Consider the following 25,315-nt stretch of genomic DNA (forward strand, 5'->3'; position numbering starts at 1 on the left):
ACTGAGCAATTAATGCTTTCAAATTGTGGTGCTGGAGAAGACTCTTCAGAGTCCCTTGAACAGCAAGAAGATCAAATCCTAAAGGAAATCATTCCTGAATATTCATTAGAAGGATTGATGCTGAAGTTCCAGTACTTTGACTACCTGATCCAAAGAACCGACTCATTGGAAAAGACCCTGATGCTGGGAAAGATTGAGGGCAAGGAAAGAAGAGGGTAGCAGAAGATGAGATGGTTAGATAGCATCACCAACTCAATGGACATGAGTTTGAGCAAACTCCAGAAGATACTGAAGGATAGGGAAGCCTGGCATGCTGCAGTTCATGGGGTTGAAAAGAATCAGATGCAACTTAACAAAGCTAACAGATGACATTTAAATACCCTATAATGATCATTTTGTTCTTCAGTAAGCAACGTGATTTGAAAATAATGGTCATATTTGTATATACATTTTTAGTTTTTGTTTGTTTGTTTGTTTTGTTTTCTCTTTAGGAAAAAAAAGAAAGGAAGGAAAGAATTGAGCGAAAACAAAAGAAACGCCATCCCTTTCTTGAAAATGAGGCACTTCCTCCATGGAACCCTCCAAGCAGAATTGTGTTCTCAAAAGTGTTTTGATAATTCTGAAAACTAAGATCGTGGCATCTGGCCCCATCACTTCATGGCAAATAGATGGGGAAACAATGGAAACGGTGACAGACTTTATTTTGGGGAGCTACAAAAACACTGCAGATGGTGACTGCAGCCATGAAATTAAAAAATGCTTGCTCCTTGAAAGAAAAGCTATGACCACCCTAGAGAACATATTCAAAAGTAGAGACATCACTTTGACAACAAAGGTCTGTCTAGTCTAAGTTATGGTTTTTCCAGTAGTCATGTATGGATGTGAGAGTCAGACTATAAAGAAAGCTGAGTGCCAAAGAATTGGTTTTGAACTGTGGTGTTGGAGAAGACTCTTGAGAGTCCCTTGAACTGCAAGGAGATCCAACCAGTCCATCCTAAAGGAACTCAGTCCTGAATATTCATTGGAAGGACTGATGCTGAAGCTGAAACTCCAATACTTTGGCCACCTGATGCAAAGAACTGACTCATTTGAAAGACCCTGATGCTGGGAAAGATTGAAGGTGGGAGGAGAAGGGGATGACAGAGGATGAGATGGTTGGATGGAGAAGGGGGTGACAGAGGATGAGATGGTTGGATGGCATCACCGACTCAGTGGACATGAGTTTGAGTAAACTCTGGGAGTTGGTGATTGGCAAACAGGCCTGGGGTGCTGCAGTCCATGGGGTGGCAAAGAGTCAGAGACTCTGACTGAGTGACTGAACTGAAGTGAACTGATTCTTGCCTTATTTAATTATTTATTAGTTCAACAATTTTAGCCAAACTAACTTTAAAACTATTCATTCAATTGTTTATAGTTAGAAGAGTCTGTTTTGATTAATGTTGATTATTTCTGCTGACAATGAAAAAGATGCTTTGGAGTTTAATCAGTGAAAACAGTGAAGGCATTTTTATCTCTAGATGTATGTGTGCTTGTGTGCTCAGTCGCATCTGACTGACCTTTTGCAACCCCATGGGCTGTATCCCACCAGGTTCCTCTGTCCATGGGATTTTCCAGGCAAGAGTACTGGAGTGGGTTGTCATTTCCTTCTCCAGGAGATCTTCCTGACCCAGGAATCAAACCCACGTCTCTTGTGTCTCCTGCATTGGCAGGCAGATTACTACTGTGCCATCTGGTAAATTGCCAGAAATGAAGAGCTAATAATCAGATTGCTTTTAACCATTGAAATATATAATCCTTTATCATGTCCTGATAATTCTTACAGTCTGATGATCCATGATGACTTGCACTAATCAGTGCATGTTATTTAAGTGTATTTATTCCCCAATATCAAAAGAAAATCATCTAGTACCTTAATCATAGAAATAAATTTCTGAATGACTGCACATGTAGATTCAGGTTTTAAAATGAATGATTACTGTGAAGTATACATATACTATTTCTTCTAAAACTAACCTTTAGCTCAAAGTAGTTCCTTTTACACTGTACAACTTAGAATTTTGGTCAGCTGAGGCAGTAGTTCAGTAGAATCATTCAAATCATCGAGGCATTTTATTAAGAATGTTGCCTTATGTTTTTAATATGAATGTACTTTATCTGTTCCTGCTAAAATGACAATCATAGGCACTTTATAATAAGAAGACCTCTAAAATATATCTTCCTAAATTTTGTCTCATTTTATCATTTCATTAATATCAAAAGATGTCAATTTCATTGTAGTGGTATCCATTAGTTATGGAAATTTCACAAGAGTCCAGGGTCACTATTACTATTATTTTCTAGACTAAAGCCATAACAATGATAGACAATTTTTTTCCTCTTAGCTAATCCAGAGTCATAAAACTTATATTTAGAAGAAATTATGAAAAGATAATTTGTAGAAAATGTCCAAAGAGTATATATTTATTTGATCTCTGCATATCCTCATTAATCAGACTCATACTTGTCATCTAGTTTGTCACAGACCAAGTGTATGCTCTGAGTTGAAATGCTACTTTAACCATTAGTAGATGAAAGTAAAGTTACTGTTTATTAAGCATCTGTTGTATACTCTCTACTAGAGCTTTATAAGTATTATATTTTATCTTTACAACAGCTCTTCAGAGTTTGTGTTGTTACCTTCATTTTGCAGATGAAAGTACTGAGAGAGAAATCAAACAATCAAAAATGGAAAAAGGAATTTGTAATATTTAAGGAGTTAGTTCAAATGCCCATGTCTATTAATTGAATGTCAGAACACCCAGTGGGTTATGAAACTTAGACTTTGAGACAGTTAGGAGGTTTCACACTCTTAGTATTAGCCTGCTTGCTGCAGTGGATGTGCAAAGTAAGAAAACTGTCATGGATATCTCTGTAAGATCACATCAGTGCTACACATTAAAAAAAAAAAGCAGATTAAGTATTTATTGTATTGAATTAGCTATTTAAAGCTTAAAAGATATTTGCCAATTCCATGGAGATAAAGAAAACTAGAAAAAAGTATACCTACTTTTATGGCTGTGAGATCTTCACTATGTGTGTGATAGATTTCACATCAAATATTTTCTTAAGCATCCTGACCATTTTCATCTAATTTATCATGCTTGGCGAATTAACTGTTATCACATCATAGTTAATTAACAAAGCATAAGGAAAGGCTTAATAAGTAAGTGTTCATTGTTTTCATTTTCTTCTTATGCTGAGACATGTGTTTCCCCACCTCATGTTTGTGACAAGATTAACATGGATGGGGCTGATAATGTAAATTAATATTGCACATGACTAATGTACAAGAATAAATCTCTGCTTCCCTGGACAGTCTAGTTGTAGCACTCAAAATACAGACGTGACCTGCATTTTGGACCTTCTAAAAAGAAATCTAAACAGTAATTCCATAGCATTCTTGTGAGATAAATGAAAAGAAATATTGAGGTGTTTTCAGAGACCCAACAAGTCATTTCCCTCAAATAGAATTTTCATCTTACTATGCTAAATAAAATATTATTTCCTGTTTACAGCAAGCTGTACTGACTGAATGGTCTAACAGAAAGAAATAACCTCTTCTCCTGTAGCAGAAATAAAGCTGAGTTCTGGGAGCTGAGTGAATTTACTTTTTGAGGTCCAAAGAGAAGAATCAAGCCTGGCAATATTCTCCTGAAGACGTTTGTCTATTTAAGGCATTTGATTTCCCTGTATTTCTTTTAAAATGATCAAATATCAATATCATTAACATTTATTAAGTTTTTCTTAAAATATGTGTGTGCTCAATTGTATCCAACTCGATGCAACCCCAGGAGCCCGCCAGACTCCTCTGTCCATGGTATTTTCCAGGCAAGAATACTGGAGTGGGTTGCCATTTCCTTCTCCTCCAGGAGATCTTCCCAACCCAGAGACTGAACTGGCTGTCTCCTGCATCTCCTGCCTTGACAGGTGGATTCTTTACCACTGCACCACCTGGGAATATGAGGGAATATTAACTCGAATTAAAAACACTAAAATCCTACAGATTTTCAGATTAAACTTCTACTTTTGTAAACTGTATTGAGTACTTGGAAAATGCTGACACTTCAAGGTAAATAGCAATTTAATTAATATTTTAAAACATTACTGAGAACAATTTCCCTAGAAATTTTATTTTATTTTATTTTCCATTTATTTTTGTTAGTTGGAGGCTAATTACTTTATAATATTGTAGTGGTTTTTGTCATACATTGACCTGAAAATTTTATTCAGAACTGAAGTTTAATAATAACCAAGAAAACTGTGCTAAGTCACTTCAGTTGTGTCTGACTCTTTGCGACCCTATGACTGTAGCCCACCAGGCTCGTCTGTCCGTGGGATTCTCCAGGCAAGAATACTGGAGTGGGTTGCCATTTCCTTCTCCAGGGGATCTCCCTGACCCAGGGAGTCGAATCCAAGTCTCCTATGTCTCCTTCATTGGCAGGCAGGTTCTTTACCACTAGCGCCACCATTTTATTCAGAACTAAAGTTCATAATAACCAAGAAAATTAGTGTTACATAAATAAAAAGAAAATGATATGGTGTTTTAGATCAGGAAAATTTTTCTTAATGTAAGAAAATAAGAACTGGGGCTTCACTGGTGGCTCAGTGGTAAAGAATCCGCCTGCCAGAGGAGCAGACATAGGTTTGATCCCTATTCCAGGAAGATCCCACATGCCGTGGAACAGCAAAACCTGTGCCCAACAACTCTTGAGCCTGTGTTCTAGGGACCTGGAGCCGCAACTACTGAGTCCATATACTGCAATTATGGACATCTGTGCACCCTGAAACCTGTGCTCTGCAACAAGAGAAGCCACTGCAATGAGAAGCCCAGGCATCACAGCTAGAGAGAGTAGCCCCACACACTGCAACTATCGACAGAGAAATGTCTGTGAGGCAAGGAAGACCCAGCACAGCCAAAAATTAAATTAATAAAATTATAAAGAAAGAGAAAGTAAGAATTGTTCAGGGATAACAATATTCCAATGGTCTGCATTGCATCACATTTTGAAAATGTGAGTAGATCATTTACTGTTTTAAATAGTATTGAAACTGATGTTTTTTTCACTGTTGCCAAAGCAGTAGCTGTTAGTTACGTGTCCAAAGTGTGGTACAGTAGAGTGATATAACTATGCATCTGAAAGAGATTTTAATAATTTAATAAACCTGACCCATATTCTTATTTCTAAGTTAAACTGATTTCCAAAGCCCTACTCTTGCCTGTTCTCACACAAAGGACCATAAGAAATCTAGAGTTACAACTCAGCTATCATGTTTCCCAGCTGTAGATTGTCCAGCATTCTACAGTTTTGATAAAATCTGCCGTTATTTATGTCATCGGGTTTTGCACTCTCAGATGTGTCCTTGCTCTTCCACAGCCTTCTCCATAACCTCAGATCAGAGCTGTTTGTGTACCTACATTTTCATGGAAAATGTGGGGAAATACTGTAGCTTTTGAAATGCTGAATCATGGGCTAAGATACAGTAGAGAAAAGGAATTTTACAAAATAGGAGAAATTGATGTTTCTCAAAATCGTTCCCCCAAAAACTCACTGTCCTGATTTAATTTTGACTCTGCTTTCAATAATGCTCTATTTAAAAATATTTAAACCCACATACCTCCATTCTATGCAAAGCAAAAATGCTATCAATTATCCTGCTTCCTGGATACATTGGCAACCAGCAATAAAGAAGGCTATGTGATATTTAACTGGAGACTTCTCTGAATTCTTTTCTGTTAAAATTTCATGTTATTTGGTTATTTTGAAACATATGTATTACATGTAGTTGTATAATGTTGACTTACTGAACTAAATTCCTCTAAAGGATGTGTTAAGAATTATTTTAGGATGTGTTTAATGTCTGCTTTTTAGTAGCATAATTTCATAGGATGCATTAAAAGTGAATCATTCAAGATATATTTTATTGGGTGATATTTACTGAGTCCAAGTTTCATTTCATAATGATAGGAAATATGGTATGAGTTTTATTTGTGGACTAAAGGGCTAAAAATAAGGCCTGGAACTGACTGTGGCTCAAATCACCAGCTCCTTACTGCAAAATTCAGGCTTAAATTGAAGAAAATAGGGAAAAGTACTAGGCCATTCAGGTATGACCCAAATAAAATCCTTTATGATTATATAGTGAAGGCAGTGAATAGATTCAAAGGATTAGATCTGGTAGACAGAGTGCCTGAAGAACTATCGGTGGACATTTATAACATGTGCAGGAACCAGTGATCAGAACCATCCCAAAGAAAAATGCAAGAAGCCAAAGTGGTTCTCTGAGAAAGGTTTACAAGTAATTGAGGCAAGAAGCGAAGTGAAAGGCAATGGCAAAAAAGATATGTCTAACTGAAAGCAGAGTTCCAGAAAATAGGAAGGGGAGATAAGAAGGCCTTCTTAAGTAAACAATGCAAAGAAATAGAGGAAAACGAATGGAAAGACTAGCGATCTATTCAAGGAAACTGGAAATAGAAAAGGAGCATTTCATGCAAGGATAAGGTGATGAAGGACATAAATGACAAGTACCTAACAGAAGGAAAAGAAATTAAGAGGTGGCAAGAATACACCGAAGAGCTATACAAGAAAGGCCTTAATGACCTGTATAACCAGTCCCACAGAGTCGGACACAACTGAAGCGACTTAGCAGCAGCAGGAGCAGCTTTTGACTGTATAGATAGCTTTGGACTGTATAGATAGACAGCAGCCTTTGACTGTATATATAGCAACAAATTGTGGAAAATTCTTAAAGAGATGAAAGTACCAGACCACTTTCAGTTCAGTTCAGTCACTCAGTCGTGTCCGACTCTTTGCAACCCCATTAATCCCAGCTCGCCAGGCCTCCCTGTCATCACCAACTCCCGGAGTTTACTCAAACTCATGTCCATCGAGTCAGTGATGCCATCCAGTGATCTCATCGTCTGTCGTCCCCTTCTCCTTCTGCCCCCAATCCCTCCCAGCTTCAGGGTCATTTCCAATGAGTCAACACTTTGCATGAGGTGGCCAAAATACTGGAGTTTCAGCTTCAGCATCAGTCCTTCTAATGAACACCCAGGACTGATCTCCTCTCGGATGGACTGGTTGGATCTCTTTGCAGTCCATGGGACTCTCATGAGTCTTCGCCAACACACAGTTCAAAAGCATCAATTTTTTGGCCCTCAGCTTTCTTCACAGTCCAACTCTCACATCCATACATAGACCACTGGAGAAACCATAGCCTTGAACAGACGGACCTTTGTTGACAAAGGGATGTCTCTGCTTTTTAATATGCTGTCTAGGTTGGTCATAACTTTCCTTCCAAGGAGAGAGCATCTTTTAATTTCATGGCTACAATCACCATCTGCAGTGATTTTGGAGCCCTAAAAAATAAAGTCAGCCACTGTTTCCACTGTTTCCCCATCTATTTCCCTTGAAGTGATGGAACCAGATGCCATGATCTTAGTTTTCTGAATGTTGAGCTTTAAGCCAGCTTTTTCACTCTGCTCTTTCACTTTCATCAAGAGGCTTTTTAGTTCCTCTTCACTTTCTGCCATAAGGGTGGTGTCATCTGCATACTTGAGATTATTGATATTTCTCCCAGCAGTCTTGATTCCAGCTTGTGCTTCTTCCAGCCCAACATTTCTCATGATGTACTCTGCATAGAAGTTAAATAAGTAGGGTGACAATATACAGCCTTGACATACTCCTTTCCTATTTGTAACCAGTCTGTTGTTCCATGTCCAGTTCTAACTTGCTTCCTGACCTGCATACAGGTTTCTCAAGAGGCAGTTCAGGTGGTCTGGTATTCCCATCTCTTGAAGAATTTTCCACAGTTTATTGTGATCCACACAAAGACTTTGGCATAGTTAATAAACCAGAAAGAGATGTTTTTCTGGAACTCTCTTGCTTTTTCGATGATCCAGCGGATGTTGGCAATTTGATATCTGGTTACTCTGCCTTTTCTAAAACCAGCTTGAACATCTGGAAGTTCACGGTTCACATATTGCTGAAGCCTGGCTTGGAATTTTGAGCATTACCTTACTAGCATGCGAGATGAGTGCAATTGTCCGGTAGTTTGAGCATTCTTTAGGATTGCCCTTCTTTGGGACTGGAATGAAAACTGACCTTTTCCAGTCCTGTGGCCACTGCTGAGTTTTCCAAATTTGCTGACATAATGAATGCTGCATTTTCACAACATTATCTTTTAAAAGCTGAAATAGCTCAACTGGAATTCCATCAACTCCACTAGCTTTGTTCATAGTGATGCTTCCCAAGGCCCACTTGACTTCACATTCCAGGGTGTCTGGCTCTAGGTGAGTGATCACACCATTGTGATAATCTGGGTCGTGAAGATCTTTTTAGTACAGTTTTTCTGTGTATTCTTGCCACCTCTTCTTAATATCTTCTGCTTCTGTTAGGTCCATAGCATTTCTGTCCTTTATCAAACTCATCTTTGCATGAAATGTTCCCTTGGTATCTCTAAGTTTTTTGAAGAGATCTCTCGTCTTTCCCATTCTGTTGTTTTCCCCTATTTCTTTGCATTGATTGCTGAGGAAGGCTTTCTTATCTCTCCTTGCTATTCTTTGAAATTCTGCGTTCAAATGGGAATATCTTTCCTTTTCTCCTTTGCTTTTCACTTCTTTTCTTTTCACAGCTATTTTAAGGCCTCCTCAGACACCCATTTTGCCTTTTTGCATTTCTTTTCCATGGGGATGGTCTTGATCCCTGTCTCCTGTACAATGTCACGAACCTCCGTCCATAGTTCATCAGGCACTCTGTCTATCAGATCTAGTCCCTTAAATCTATTTCTCACTTCCACTGTTTAGTCATAAGGGATTTGATTTAGGTCATACCTGAATGGTCTAGTGGTTTTCCCTACTTTCTTTAATTTAAGTCTGAATTTGGCAACAAGGAGTACATGATCTGAGCCACAGTCAGCTCCCAGTCTTCTTTCTGCTGACTGTATAGAGCTTCTCCATCTTTGGCTGCAAAGAATATAATCAGTCTGATTTCAGTGTTGACCATCTGGTGATGTCCATGTGTAGAATCTTCTCTTGTGTTGTTGGAAGAGGGTGTTGCTATGACCAGTGTGTTCTCTTGGCAAAATTCTATTAATCCTGCTTCATTCCGTACTTCAGAGCCAAATTTGCTTGTTACTGCAGATGTTTCTTGACTTCCTCCTCTTGCATTCCAGTCCCTTATAATGAAAAGGACATCTTTTCTGGGTGTTAGTTCTAAAAGGTCTTGTAGGTCTTCATAGAACTGTTCACCTTCAGCTTCTTCAGTGTTACTGGTTGGAGCATTGGTTTGTATTACTGTGATATTGAATGGTTTGCCTTGGAAACAAACAGAGATTGTGTCATTTTTGAGATTGCATCCAAGTACTGCATTTCGGACTCTTTTGTTGACCATGATGGCTATTCCATTTCTTCTAAGGGATTCCTGCCCACAGTAGTAGATATAATGGTCATCTGAGTTAAATTCACCCATTCCAGTCCATTTTAGTTCGCTGATTCCTAGAATTTCAACATTCACTCTTGCCATCTCCTATTTGACCACTTCCAATTTGCCTTGATTGATGGGTGTAACATTCCAGGTTCCTATGCAGTATTGCTCCTTACAGCATCGGACCTTGCTTCTATCACCAGTCGCATCCACAACTGGGTATTCTTTTTGCTTTGGCTCCATCCCTTCATTCTTTCTGGAGTTATTTCTCCACTGATCTCCAGTAGCATAATGGGCACCTACTGACCTGGGGAGTTCATCTTTCAGTGTCCTATCTTTTTGCCTTTTCATACTGTTCATGGGGTTCTTAAGGCAAGAATACTGAAGTGGTTTGTCATTCCCTTCTCCAGTGGACCACATTCCGTCAGACTTCTCCACCATGATCCGTCCATCTTGGATGGCCCCGCATGGCATGGCTTAGTTTCACTGAGTTAGACAAGGCTGTTCTCCATGTGATCAGATTTTCTAGTTTTCTGTGATTATGGTTTCAGTGTTCTGCCCTTTGATGCCCTCTCGCAACACCTACCATCTTACTTGGGTTTCTCTTACCTTGCCCATAGGGTATCTCTTCAAGGTTGCTCCAGCAAAGTGCAGCCACTGCTTCTTACCTTGGATGAGGAGTATCTCCTCACAGCTGCCCCTCCTGACCTTGAACATGGAACCTATCCTGAGAAACATGTGTGCAGGTCTAGATGCAACAAAAGTGGACATGGAATAACTGGCTTTGGGAAAGGAAGATGCCAAGGCTGTACATTGTCACCCTGCTTATTTAACGTATATTCAGAGTACATCATGCAAAATGCTGGGCTGGATAGACCACAAGATGGAAATCAGGATTGCTGGGAGAAATATCAATAACCTCAGATCTACAGATAATACCACTCTAATACCAGAAAGTGAAGAGGAACTAAAGTGTCTCTTGATGAGGTTTCAGAGAAGAGAGTGAAAAAGCTGGCTTAAAACTCAACTTTCAAAAATTCTTAATTTTCATTGGAAGGACCAATGCTGAAGCTGAAGCTCCAATACTTTGGCCACCTAGTTTGAAGTGCTGATTCACTGGAAAACTCCCTGGGAAAGACTGAAGGCAAAAGCAGAAGGGGACATCAGAGGATGAGATGACTAGAGAGCATCACTGACTCAATGACCATGAATTTCATCAAACTCGGGAAGATAGTGAAGCACAGGTGAACCTGGTGTGCTGCGGCCATGGGGTCACAAGGTGTCGTACATGACTTACCAACTGAACAACAGCAACAACAAAAGATGAAATAATCACGTGTGCATGAAGCAACTAATTCACTTCAGTCATGGTCAATTCTTTGCAACCCTATGGACTGTAGCCCACCTCCTCTGTCCACAGGAGTCTCCAGGCAGGAAGCCCTTCTCCAGGTGATCTTTCCAACCCAGGCATTGAACCCATGTCTCCTTGGCCCCTGCATTGCAGGTGGATTCTTTACCACTGAGCCACTGGGGAAGCCCCTGAAATAATCATATTTTTTGATAAAACTTTATTAAAAAGGACTGAAGTTTTGGACATAAAGCTTATTACTTAAAACACTATAGAGATTACAAAGGTAATGTAAATATATAATTATTACATAACTATAAAATGCACAAAGCAAAAATTACCCACACTCTATTTCCCAAAGACAATTATAGTTAACATATTGCATTTTCTTCCAGTTTTTATTTTCTAAAGCATTTTCCCACATACATAAAATTAAGCCAAGAGTGAATAAGGTAGAGGTACAGTCCCTCTCTCTGTTTTTCTGTGTTTCTCTCTTTACCATGCTGCTATATGTCTGTATACATGTGTGTCTATATGTATATATATATATATATATATATATATAGTATATAAAACACAATACATGCACATACATGAATATATTCACATTTACACATTCTTATTCTTTAAAAATTACATCCGTCTGCATATGTGTTATTCAGATTTTAAAATATCAGAACATGCAGCAGGTTATGGAACTTAGGATTTGAGACTGTTAATCAGGTTTCATGCTCTGAGGATTAGCCTTCTTGCTGCGGTACACGTACAATATGAGAAAACTGTTATGGATCACTTTGTAAGCTCACATCAGTGCTACAGATAAAGAAATTTCATTGTTGTCATTTAGTTGCTCAGTCTGTCTGACTCCTTGCGACCCCGTGGACTGCAGCACACCAGGCTTCCCTGTCCTTCACTATCTCCCGGAGTTTGCTCATGTTCATTGAGTCAGTGATGCTATCTAACCATCTCATTCTCTGTTGTCCCCTTCTCCTCATACCCCCAGTCTTTCCCAGTATCAGAGTCTTTTCCAATGAGTTGGCTGTTTGTATCAGGTGGTGAAAGTATTGGAGCTTCAGCTTCAGCATCTGTCCTTCCAATGAATATTCAGGGTTAATTTCTTTGAGGATTGACTGGTTTGATCTCCTTGCTGTTTTGGGAGGTAGAAAATTAGACTTTTCTAGTGCACTGAGTATGAGATATGAAGGATAGAGAAAAATCAACACTGATTTCAAGATTTCATCAGAGCCTGGGTCAGTGGATAAATGGTGATGCCTTTTATTCAGATAAGTGTGAAGGTGAAAGATTTTGGAGTGTGAGGGATGGTGGATGATAGATTTGAGAGAATTAGTTCCAGACATCTCAGAGTCTAGTGAAGAGATAGGAGAAGAAGATGCTGATTGACCTGAGTATATGTCTGACCCTGCTTGCTCCTTGACTGACACATACCATACCAAAACCCCACGACAGTCTTATGCCCAGGGCACTTCAAGCCTGAGCTATGATCTGTACCAGGAAGCAATCATGTCCCAGGACAACCTATGCATGACTTAAGCCCAATCACAAGTCCAGTCACCACTTCTCTTGCTGTTTGGTGAGTATTTTCTGCCTTCTCCCATCATATTTAGTAAGGGCTACTTCAGTATATGTGAAAGTGTTACTCAGTTGTGTCTGACTCTTTGCAACCCTATGGACTCTACCCTGCCAGGCTTCTCTGTCCATGGAATTCTTCAAGCAAGAATGCTGGAGTAGATAACCATTCCCTTCTCCAGGGGCTCTTCCCAACCCAGGGACTGAACCCAGTCTCCCACACTGCAAGCAGATTCTTTACCATCTCAACCACGAGGGAAGCCCTAGGAAGACACAGCCATATGGTAAGAAAAAAAGAAGTTAGTAGCATGTATACCTTCTCTATACAAGCAAACTACCCAGAAAAACTGAGTTACTACCAGAAATAGCCAAAGTCATCACCTTAAATATTAAATCTTCAGATAAAAGCAAAAGAAGACCTTGGGAAGGGGGGATGCCAGTTGTGGTAGTATATTATGCAAAGCAGGGTAAACAAGGGTATGATTGTTTGCAGATTTAAGTCAGGGCTTCTACAGTGAGGAGTTAGTTGAGATTTAGTCATTCTTCTATTTCTGGTGCAAAGAAGGACATGCGTGCATGTTCAGGCATGTCTGACTCTTCATGAACCCAAGGACTGTAGCCCACCAGGCTACTCTGTCTATGGGATATCCCAGACAAAAATACTGGAGCGGTTTGCCATTTCCTTCTCCAGGGGGCCTTCCCAACCCAGGGATTGAGCCCATGTCTCCTGTGTCTCTTGCCTTGGCAAGTGGATTCTTTACCACTGACCCAAGATGGTTGTTCCTTGGAATAAAAGCTATGACCAACCTGGACAGCATATTAAAACTCAGAGACATTACTTTGCCAACAAAGGTCCATCTAATCAAGGCTATGGTTTTTCCAGTAGCCATGTATGGACAATAAAGAGAGCTGAGCACCAAAGAATTGATGCTTTTGAACTGTGGTGTTGGAGAAGATTCTTGAGAGTCCCTTGGACTGAAAGGAGATCAAATCAGTCAATCCTAAAGGAAATTAGTCCTGAATATTCATTGGAAGGACTGATGCTGAAGCTGAAGCTCCAATACTTTGGCTACCTGATGCAAAGAACTGACTCACTGGAAAAGACCCTGATGCTGGGAAAGACTGAAAGCAGGAGAAGGGGATGGCAGAGGATGAGACAGTTGGATGGCATTACCAACTGGATGTACATGAGTTTGAGGAAGCTCCAGAAGTTGGTGATGGACATGGAAGCCTGGCATGCTACAGTTCATGGGGTAGCAGAATCAGACTGAAATGAAGGGGGGACATGCTGTAATGAAAGATATTCCTATTGTAAATATCCTTCAGAGAAGAGCATTCTCATATTTCTAAATTTATTTTTTTTTAATCAGATTAAAACAATCCTTATTATCAGACAAATTTTGGGGTGGTATATTCTAATCACCTTGAAATCGATGTACCCCACTTTGCTTATGCATTCATCTATTGAAGAGTATCCTAATTTTGTCAAGTTTTTAGCAATTATGAGTAGTGCTACTGTATGTAATTGCATCTTTGTTTGCATTTGGACATAGATTTTCAGAGCAGTTGCCTAAATACTGAAAGCACGATTGTTGGATCTGTTGACTTAAAAAAAAAAGTACTATGTAAGAGTTGTGAGTTACGTTTTATTTGGAGCAAAATAAGGACTTAAGTCCAGGAGAAAGTACCTCAGATAGTTCTGAGGAACTACTCCAAAGAGGCAGAGGGGAAAGGCCTGCATTTATGTGACCTTGGTGAAGAGGGGATACATGCAATCAGGCGCATTTTTCCCAGGAGTTTTCTACTATTCTTGTGAAGCTTTGCTAGTCATGAGGAACAGTCATCACCATGAAGGATTTTAGTGCTTTTCTAGATACGGGAAGATATACAAAAATTGGGCTCATAAAATCAGCTCCTGAAAATAATCTAACTATCTGGAGACCTGGTCTGGCAGTTTTTCCCCAAGCATGGAGTGCCTCGTTTCTGCTCTCCACCTGAACTCCTTTCAGGGGTTGTTGAAGGTCAGCAGCTGCAGCAGCACATTATTTAATTCTTGTAGAGGCAGATAGCAAGTGCCAATAGCAAGTGCCAATTTGTACTTGAGAGATCCCAAAGTGAGTCTTGTTTAGTTTTGGAAAAACTGCCCAAGTGCCTTACAAAGTGCATTCCACAAGCAATGAGGGAGAGCTTGTTGTTCCTCACCTTCAACAATTGGGATTGTCATATTTTTGGACTTCAGCAGTCTTAAATGTGTGCTGTGATATCTCACGATTTTAATTTGCAATTCCTAAACAGTGTATGATGTTGAGCATATCTTTGTATGATTTTTTACTATATGTATGTCTTTTTTAGTCAGATATCTGTTCAGATTTTTACCCATTTTTTCCAGGGTTGTTCTAGAGATCTTTGATGTACAAATCCTTTATCAAATATAAAGGGTTGCACGATGTCTCCCAGTTTGTGGCTTGTCTTTCGACTCTCTGAATAAAGTCTTTCAGAGTACAAATCTCTAAGTGTATAAAATCCACAATATTGCTTTTTTAATTTTTTTCTTTTGTGGATTGGCTTATTGTGTCATGTGTTAAAACTCAAGCTCATGACCTACAAACCAAGCCCAAGGTCATGTAGATTTTCTTCTAAGTTTATCTCTGTAATTCTGTAATTACAGATAGAGTTCTGTAATTCTGTAGAGTTACATTTTAAATGTCTGTTAATATATTTGAATTTGGTGTTAAGTTTTGAAGTTTGTGTCTACAACCATTTTATTTCATACAGTTCCAGTTTATTTGTTCTTTAATTATTTTGGGGAAGTCAGGACACTTGGCACTATTTCAGTTTGAATTTCCACCATTTAAAGGATCTAGCAGAACTGCTCTTAGGTGCCTGGGCCTTCACTCAACTGAGAGGGTGACTTGGTCTGCACTTTCCAATTGTCTGGCAGGGAACACGAGCCCGCCTCCCTGACCCACCCCTGGAATGTGCATTCTGTATAAGGACTGAGTTCAGGGCTGATGGGAGCATCATCTCCTCAGGACTGACATGGCTTTGGCTTCTGGAACATGCAGGGCTGAGTACATGCTGACAGCCTGGGTTTCAGGACAACCCTGGGTCAACTCCATGCTGACAGGACCCACTGCAGCTTCAGCCTTGGGATGTTGTAGGGTCTTTTTCACTCTGACAGGAGCCCAGTCTTCTCAGGATCTGCTGGAGGCAGTGCTACGGAAGAAGAAGGGGAAGAAAAGTGAGAAAAAGCAGGGAGATGGTGCCTGTGTGTGGCTGACTTCTGAGGACCCAGGAGAAGAAGGACTTGATGTGGAGAACTGGGTGTTTAGCCAGTTTTTTGTGTGTGGTGGGGACAGAGTACAGAGCTCTGTTTTGGTGTGTGGTGTCCAGTTTCCCCTGCGCCGCTTGTTGAGGGGACTGTCCTTTCCCTGGTGTATGTGCTCGTCTCCTTCCTTGTGAATTAACTGAGCCTGTGGGACTTTTCTGGGCTCTCTACACTGCCCCTCTGGCCCGTGCACCTGTTTCTATGCCAGTCCCACACTTCCCTTGGCGACCGTGTCTTCGTAATGTAGACGCTTCCGGCCTGTTCTCACTTCTCAGGTTTGCTTCGGTGTTCTGGGTCCTTCGTGATTCCACGCACATCTTAAGATTGTTCTGTTTCTATGAAAAATGTCATTGGAATTTTGGTAGGGATCACATTGAATGTGTATTTTAATTTGAGTAGAATGCATATTTTAATAATATTCTTTCACCCAGGAGCACAGGATATCTTTCTATTTGTTCAGTTTCTTTCATCAGTGTCTTACAGCTTTCAGTATGTAAGTCTTTCATATTTTTGGTTAAATTTACTCCTAGTTTTGTTTTTTTTTTTGGATTCAATTGTAAGTGGGATTTTAAATATATATATTTCATTATTAGTATGTAGAATCACAAATTACTTTTGTGTCTTGATTTTTCAAATTCTGCGGTTTTACTGAATTTATTTTTCTTTTAGTTTTAACATTTTTTGTGTGTGGTTTGATTTGGAAAACTAGAATTTAGAACTTCCACTATTTTGACTACATCCAGGTCACCCACAGCACCCAAGACATAGTGGCTACTGATATAGTCTTCCCACAGTCTCTTTAAAAATACATATTTGTTTATTATTGGTTTGGAGTCTCAGACTACTCTGCTGGCTACCCGTCATTGTGGCACACAGCCTTTCATTGCGATGGCTTCTCTTGCTGTGGGGCACAGACTCTCGGCACGCGGGCTGCAGTAGCTGCAGCTCTCGGGCTCTAGAACACGGGCCAAGGAGCTGTGGCTTGCAGTCTTAGTTGTTCTATGGCATGTGGAATCTTCCTGGACCAGAGATTGAACCCATGTCCTCTGCACGGGCAGACAGGTTCCTATCTACTGTACCCCACAGTGCCTCTTAGTAACGTGTCAACTCCTATAATGGCCATCACCATGTTGGGTGAACTGTATCTGGGTGGGGTTTGGCCTTTGTAATAAAAAAGTTTGTCTTCATTTTTCTGGTGTGGTATGATGTTGTGGTTTTAATAATTAGTTTATTTTCTAGTGAATTTCAAGTGTATATGAAAATTTAAATAGTAGTATCAAGTTTTCCACATTCACAAAATACTGCAGTGTATTTTATTTTACCCTGTGAAATCAGGAAGGCCACTCTCCCAGAGAACCAGTACATAACCCCAAAGTGAGGGATAATTATGGTTTCCACATTATAATCCTATCCACAGGACCACTTCAACTTTCACCAGTTGCCCAACTTTGTGGAAATATCATTTTCCATTCCAATCCAGTTTTCTTCTACTGGAACTATTCATTACTGGAATGTTCCCTCATTTTAGTTTTTTTTTTTTTTTTTCCATTTATTTTTATTAGTTGGAGGCTAATTACTTTACAGCATTGCAGTGGTTTTTGTCATACATTGAAATGAATTAGCCATGGATTTACATGTATTCCCCATCCCGGGCCCCCCTCCCACCTCCCTCCCCACCTGATCCTTCTGGGTCTTCCCAGTGCACCAGGCCTGAGCACTTGTCTCATGCATCCATCCTGGGCTGGTGATCTGTTTCACCTTAGATACTATACATGTTCCGATGCTGTTCTCTGAAACATCCCACCCTCGCCTTCTCCCACAGAGTCCACAAGTCTGTTCTATACATCTGAGTCTCTTTTTCTTTTTTTTGCATATAGGGTTATCATTACCATCTTTCTAAATTCCATATATATGTGTTAGTATACTGTAATGATCTTTCTCTTTCTGGCTTACTTTGCTCTGTATAATGGGCTCCAGTTTCACCCATCTCATTAGAACTGATTCAAATGAATTCTTTTTAAGGGCTGAGTAATATTCCATGGTGTATATGTACCACAGCTTCCTCATCCATTCGTCTGCTGATGGGCATCTAGGTTGCTTCCATGTCCTGGCAATTATAAACAGTGCTGCGATGAACATTGGGGTACACGTTTCTCTTTCGGATCTGGTTTCCTCAGTGTGTATGCCTAGAAGTGGTATTTCTGGGTCATATGGCAGTTCTATTTCCAGTTTTTTAAGAAATCTCCACACTGTTTTCCATAGCGGCTGTACTAATTTGCATTCCCACCAACAGTGTAAGAGGGTTCCCTTTTCTCCATACCCTCTCCAGCATTTATTGCTTGTAGACTTTCGGATAGCAGCCATCCTGACTGGCGTGTAATGGTACCTCATTGTGGTTTTGATTTGCATTTATCTGATAATGAGTGATGTTGAGCATCTTTTCATGTGTTTTTTTGCCATCCGTATGTCTTCCTTGGAGAAATGTCTGTTTAGTTCTTTGGCCCATTTTTTGATTGGGTCATTTATTTTTCTGGAATTGAGCTGCAGGAGTTGTTTGTATATTTTTGAGATTAATCCTTTGTCTGTTGCTTCGTTTGCTATTATTTTCTCCCAATCTGAGGGCTGTCTTTTCACCTTGCTTATAGTTTCCTTTGTTGTGCAAAAGCTTTTAAGTTTCATTAGGTCCCATTTGTTTATTTTTGCTTTTGTTTCTAAAATTCTGGGATGTGGGTCATAGAGGATCCTGCTGTGATTTATGTCGGAGAGTGTTTTGCCTATGTTCTCCTCTAGGAGTTTTATAGTTTCTGGTCTTACACTTAGATCTTTAATCCATTTTGAGTTTATTTTTGTGTATGGTGTTAGAAAGTGTTCTAGTTTCATTCTTTTACAGGTGGTTGACTAGTTTTCCCAGCACCACTTGTTAAAGAGGTTGTCTTTTTTCCATTGTATATCCTTGCCTCCTTTGTCGAAGATAAGGTGACCATAGGTTCGTGGATTTATCTCTGGGCTTTCTATTCTGTTCCATTGATCTATATTTCTGTCTTTGTGCCAGTACCATACTGTCTTGATGACTGTGGCTTTGTAGTATAGTCTGAAGTCAGGCAGGTTCATTCCTCCAGTTCCATTCTTCTTTCTCAAGGTTACTTTGGCTATTCGAGGTTTTTTGTATTTCCATACAAATTGTGAAATTATTGGTTCCAGTTCTGTGAAAAATACCGTTGGTAGTTTGATAGGGATTGCATTGAATCTATAGATTGCTTTGAGTAGTATAGCCATTTTGACAATATTGATTCTTCCAATCCATGAACACGGTATATTTCTCCATCTGTTTGTGTCCTCTTTGATTTCTTTCATCAGTGTTTTATAGTTTTCTATGTATAGGTCTTTTGTTTCTTTATGTAGATATACTCCTAAGTATTTTATTCTTTTTGTTGCAATGGTGAATGGTATCGTTTCCTTAATTTCTCTTTCTGTTTCTTCATTGTTAGTGTATAGGAATGCAAGGGATTTCTGTATGTTAATTTTATATCCTGCAACTTTACTGTATTCGTTGATTAGCTCTAGTAATTTTCTGGTAGAGTCTTTAGGGTTTTCTATGTAGAGGATCATGTCATCTGCAAACAGAGAGAGTTTCACTTCTTCTTTTCCTATCTGGATTCCTTTTATTTCTTTTTCTGCCCTGATTGCTGTGGCCAACACTTCTAAAACTATGTTGAATAGTAGTGGTGAGAGTGGGCACCCTTGTCTTGTTCCTGATTTCAGGGGAAATGCTTTCAATTTTTCACCATTGAGGGTGATGCTTGCTGTGGGTTTGTCATATATAGCTTTTATTATGTTGAGGTATGTTCCTTCTATTCCTGCTTTCTGGAGAGTTTTAATCATAAATGGATGTTGAATTTTGTCAAAGGCTTTTTCTGCATCTATTGAGATAATCATATGGTTTTTATCTTTCAATTTGTTAATGTGGTGTATTACATTGATTGATTTGCGGATATTAAAGAATCCTTGCATTCCTGGGGTAAAGCCCACTTGGTCATGGTGTATGATTTTTTTAATATGTTGTTGGATTCTGTTTGCTAGAATTTTGTTAAGGATTTTTGCATCTATGTTCATCAGTGATATTGGCCTGTAGTTCTCTTTTTTTGTGGCATCTTTGTCTGGTTTTGGAATTAGGGTGATGGTGGCCTCATAGAATGAGTTTGGAAGTTTACCTTCTTCTGCAATTTTCTGGAAGAGTTTGAGTAAGATAGGTGTTAGCTCTTCTCTAAATTTTTGGTAGAATTCAGCTGTGAAGCCATCTGATCCTGGGCTTTTGTTTGCTGGAAGATTTCTGATTACAGTTTCGATTTCCTTGCTTGTGATGGGTTTGTTAAGATCTTCTATTTCTTCCTGATTCAGTTTTGGAAAGTTATACTTCTCTAAGAACTTGTTCATTTCTTCCAAGTTGTCCATTTTATTGGCATAGAGCTGCTGGTAGTAGTCTCTTATGATCCTTTGTATTTCAGTGTTGTCTGTTGTGATCTCTCCATTTTCGTTTCTAATTTTGTTAATTTGGTTCTTCTCCCTTTGTTTCTTAATGAGTCTTGCTAATGGTTTGTTAATTTTGTTTATTTTTTCAAAAAACCAGCTTTTAGCTTTGTTGATTTTTGCTATGGTCTCTTTAGTTTCTCTTGCATTTATTTCTGCCCTAATTTTTAAGATTTCTTTCCTTCTACTAACCCTGGGGTTCTTCATTTCTTCCTTCTCTAGTTGCTTTAGGTGTAGAGTTAGGTTATTTATTTGACTTTTTTCTTGTTTCTTGAGGTAGGCCTGTAATGCTATGAATCTTCCCCTCAGCACTGCTTTTACAGTGTCCCATAGGTTTTGGGTTGTTGTGTTTTCATTTTCATTCATTTCTATGCATATTTTGATTTCTTTTTTGATTTCTTCTATGATTTGTTGTGTTCCCTCATTTTAAAAAACCTTGTTGGATTTAAAGTGTGCAAGATGAGCATGATTTGGGTGGTTTTTTCTGCAAGTTTTTTGTTCGCTTAGGAAGTTTTCAGTGTTTATCCACATTGTAACATTTATCATTATTTCATTCATTTTTTTCATTGTGATTGAAAACATAACATTTATCATTTAAACCATTTAAAGCACACAGTTCTATAACTGTTCATTAACTACATTCACGTTGTAAAAATATCCTCACCATACATCTCCAGAACCTTTTCATTTTCCCCACATGACACCCTAACCTTTAAACACTAACAACACTCAACCCCTGGCAACCTTATTCTACATTGAATTTGACTTATCTGGATATCTCATACTAGCTGAATCACAGAATGTTTTTCCTTGTGTGTCTGACTTGTTTCACTTAGCATAATGACTTTTTAAGATTCATCTACATTGCAGCATGTGTGAGAATTATCTTATTTTTAAAAGCTGAATCATATTCCATTGTGTATATACTGTCTTGTGCTTATCCATTCATCTGTCAAAGAACACCTCTGTTCCCATCTTTCAGCTACTGTGAATAATGCCGCTATGGATATGGGTTACAAATATCTGTTTCAGTCTTTGTTTTCTAATATTTGGGTGTATATCCTGGATCAGAATCAAGCATCATATGTGAATTCTGTGTTTAAGTTTCTGGGGAGCCACCGTACCGTTTTTCTCAATAGCTGCACCATTTTACTTTATTCCTTTATATGACAGAATAATGCAACTTATGGCTCTATCTTACTTTGCTTATCTGTTTACCTATTGACACACATTTAAATCCTTTCTACATTGGGCTATTGTGGCCAGTGCTGCTATGAATATTAGTGTACAAGTTTTATTTGAATGCCTGTTTTCCATATATATGTAGGAGTGGAGTTGCTGAGCCACATTTATTGTTGTTCAGTCTCTAAGTCATGACTGACTCTTTGTGACCCCATAGACTGCAACACACCAGGCTCATCTGTCCTCCACTGTCTCCTGGAGATTGTTCATAATCTTGTCCGCTAAGTCAGTAATGCTATCCAATCATATCCTCTTCTTCCGCTCACTTCTCCTTTTGTCTTCAATCTTTCCCAGCAGCAGGGTCTTTTCCAATGAGTCAGGTGACTCACTGCATCAGGTGACCAAAAGTATTGGAGTTTCAGCTTCAGCATTGGTCCTTCCAATGAGTATTCAGGACTGATTTCCTTTAGGATTGACTGCTTTCATCTCCTTGTAGTCCAAGACTGCAAGAGTCTCCTCCAGCACCACAGTTCAAAAGCATCAGTTCTTCAGCACTCAGCTTTCTTTATGGTACAACTCTCACATCTGTATATGACAACTGGAAAAAACCATAGCTCTGACTGTAGGGACTTCTGCTGGCAAAGTGATGTCTCTGCTTTTTAATACCCTGTTTAGCTTTGCCATAGCTTTCCTTCCAAGGAGCAAGTGTCTTTTAATTTTATGACTTCAGGAACAATTTGCAGTGATTTTGGAGCCAAAGAAAATATAATCTTTTTCTGTTTCTGCTCTTTCCCCGTCTATTTGTCATCAAGTGATGAGACTGCTTGCCATGATCTTAATTTTCTGAATGTTGAGTTTTAAGCCAGTTTTTTCACTTTCCTCTTTCACCCTCATCAAGAGGCTTAGTTCCTCTCCCCTTTATGCTATTAGAGTGGTGTCATTTGAGTATCTACGGTTGTTGATGTTGTTCTTCAGAGATGGGTAATTAATATGGCCAGAAGCTGGCATGACTCAAGGGCTGCCACCTCTCAGGGATAGGAATGAGGTCTGTGTATCTTCTGAGAGCACATGGGCTATTCTGGGCCAGTCTGAGATGTAAGGACTCAATGCCTAAGGTAGGAGACTTGAGTTTACCACTGATACCTACTTTGCTTTTTCAGAAAATGGAAGAACTTCTTGCTGTCGTGGGAGGCCAGTAACAGCACTGGTTGGGTGGCTTCAGCCCCTGGCCCTAAGTGAACCCCTTTCATCCTCCTGTGTCAGATTTTGCATGGTGCGGTAAGCTGTCATTGACATGAAAACGGCTGCTTTTTCCAAACCAGTATCTGTTCTCTATACCCAAGTCTAGCACCTCAGCTTTCCTTTGGGAACTATACCTCACCTGCTTCCATTCCAAACAGTTCCAGAGGGCTGGCTCCATGTTACATTCAGCTTGAAGATGGATTTAATATCCGTGTATAGCCAATCCTATTTTCCATCCTCTAGCTCCTGTGATGGGTTCAAGGATGAGTCTGTCTCAAGCCAGGCCAAAGGAATTTAAAGTCATGATTTTTCATGGAAACCAAGGAAAGGAGAAATCCTTTCTGGGAAAATGGATGGGTAAGGGTTGTCAGCCTAGAGTTGCTTGGAGCCCCAGACACAGTGAAAGAGACTGTGCCTGTGAAGGGAGCTCCCTGAAGGCAGGACGAAGGTTTGGAGAGGAGCAAGTCACACTGAGAGAGTATGCACCACTGGATGGGTCTACCAGGTCCAAACCCATTCTTAAACCAGCAAATATTAGTTTATTTTATCAGTAAGTGTGTCCAGTCCCTGGTCATAAGAAACATCCTAGTTGACACATCGAATCAATATTCCCCGACCCTTCCTGGGGTGTCCTCATGACAGGGGCGGGGGTACGGTGGGGCGGGCATGGCTAGGGTTAGGAGGGAGATACTAGGGAGATACTAGGGAGCTCTGAACGGCTCTTTCCCTTTTATTCCCTCTCTTGGGGGAGGGAAACCCCAGAACACTGAGAGGACAACAGGAAGTGGAAGGGATCCCTAAACGTTTAATTCGTCTTTTTCATTTTCTTGAATTTAGGGTCCATTCGGGTAATGTATTTTTACAAAGAAATCACCAATTTTCTCTAGATTTTCAGTTTAGTACAACAGCTTTCTCTTATTTGACTTATTTAAGTTTTCTTCTTTCTAGTTTTCTGCACAACTGTCATAATAAACATTGAAACCTTATTATTAGCTGGAAATATTTTATTCAGGTTTCCTTCATTAAAACTCTTCCTGTTCTAGGATCCAAAGCAAGATGTAATCATCATGTCTGTTTGGTTTCTTCTGGGCTTGGACACTCCTGATCTCTGTGACCTTGCGAGTGTGGAGGAGGACTGGCCAAGGTATTTTGTAAACTGTGCAGCACTGGGGTTTGTTTGGTGTTTTTCTTGTGATCAGACTGGGGTTATGGGTTTTGAGAAAGCAAATCACAGAGATTACGTGCTTCCTCATCACTATGCCAAGGGAACATAATAATCTCATGCACCTTATCACTTCCAGTCTTAACTCTGTCATCTGACCGAGGTCGTGGGATGAACCTGGCACTGCCCGCTGGAGCCTGCTCCTTCCAAGATTCAGGAAACAGTAGGACCTGCCAAACCGAGCCCGTCTCTGGGATCTGCTGCTGCAAGTTGGCTTAGGCTTGCTATCCTGATGTGGAAGACAGATCTGTGGGAAACAGGGCCTGTGAGTCCCATCCTGACAGTGTTCTGTGGAATTTCTAGGAGACCTTTTTCTACCCTGTTCTGAACAAATTACTGGTCAGTCCATGCTACCATCACTCCATAAGCTGGCTGGGAAGCTGAGGCTCTGAGAATCCAAGTAACCCACCCAGAAGGTCAGATTTGGGGCCATGGAGTGGTGTCCATAACCCCCATCCACCCAGCGTGACTGCCTATTCATAGCAAGGTCCCCATCTGTCCTTTTCACACCTTACTAGGACCAGCTCACAGAGCCTCCTCTTAGGGGGATTCACTTACATTCTTTTAATAGGATTTGTCTTACAGTCCTGTTTTGGGGATCATCTGGAAGGCTTGTCACTCTGAAGCAGGTTCAGACTCACATCACAGAGCAGCTTTCTGGGCTCACACTCACCACCTGCTTGTCCACTCCCAGCTCAGACCCAGAAAGGTGCCCTCATGGCCCAAGCCCCATGGGTCTGCCTGGGTGCCCACCCACCTCTTGCTGGATCCTTCCTTCTCATGTCCCCGCAGGTCGCTAGGAGCTCCCACCTGCTCAGCGTAGGCTGTCTGCTCTGTCTTGGGGAGGATTCTGTGGTCTCAGGTGGAAGAAGCAAGAGGTACCCGGGGGCGTCCCCACACAGCACAGTGGCCAGTGCCTGCCTGTGGACCTCCTCACTCTGGATGGGCCCAGGAGGGTTCAGAGGCCCCACAGAGTGTCCTGCTTCCTATCTCATCCCAGCAATGCCCCCGAGGGAGTCGCTAAGCTACTCTGCGCCAGCTGCACAAAAGGGACATTCAGTCACATGCCTCTCCCAGGAGCGTGGTGTTCTTGTGGGCAGGCACCCAGTAACCACGAGGCTCACACGGGCAGGCCCCTCCTAGAGCATGGGGCCCATCTGCAGGCACCCCTCAGGACTCGGCACAAAGGGACCATGCACAGAGAACCCTCATTGCATAGCACCCCCAGCCCACCTGTTGGTCAGACCTGACCCTGAGCACTGCAGAGCAAGACCTGGACTAACAAACAGCAGCTCCTGGACAGGTCTGTGATCTCTGTGGCCTCCTTCCAGCAAGTCTTCCAGAGGCTTCCACACCACTCAGGGCACTGGGCCCCGTCTCCACGTGGCCACCACCTCTCCTCTCTCCGACCCCTGTGT

At 40.5% G+C, this 25,315-nt stretch overlaps 1 protein-coding gene across 7 annotated transcripts in view; it reads left to right on the forward strand.

The window, feature by feature from the left end:
- MAP9 (microtubule associated protein 9) overlaps positions 1-25,315 on the forward strand; it is a 73,820-nt gene that overhangs the window by 37,845 nt on the left and 10,660 nt on the right. Inside the window, exon 15 of one of the 7 annotated variants that reach the window (XR_011490568.1) lies at positions 492-640. The exons of 1 other annotated variant lie outside the window; for it this stretch is intronic. Coding sequence is in view for 5 of the 6 variants with exons in the window: in XM_070474700.1 (XP_070330801.1) it covers positions 492-614 (123 nt within the window). In the remaining variant the exon portion in view is untranslated. Of the gene's footprint in view, positions 1-491; positions 5,957-10,081; positions 10,995-12,514; positions 14,305-22,593; positions 22,648-25,315 lie in introns of those variants that run through there. 5 more of the 7 variants (XM_070474702.1, XM_070474704.1, XM_070474703.1 and 2 more) reach the window with 5 other exon arrangements.

Source organism: Odocoileus virginianus, chromosome 12 (genome assembly GCF_023699985.2).
Source record: "Odocoileus virginianus isolate 20LAN1187 ecotype Illinois chromosome 12, Ovbor_1.2, whole genome shotgun sequence".
In the NCBI taxonomy this organism is placed as follows: Eukaryota; Metazoa; Chordata; class Mammalia; order Artiodactyla; family Cervidae; genus Odocoileus; species Odocoileus virginianus.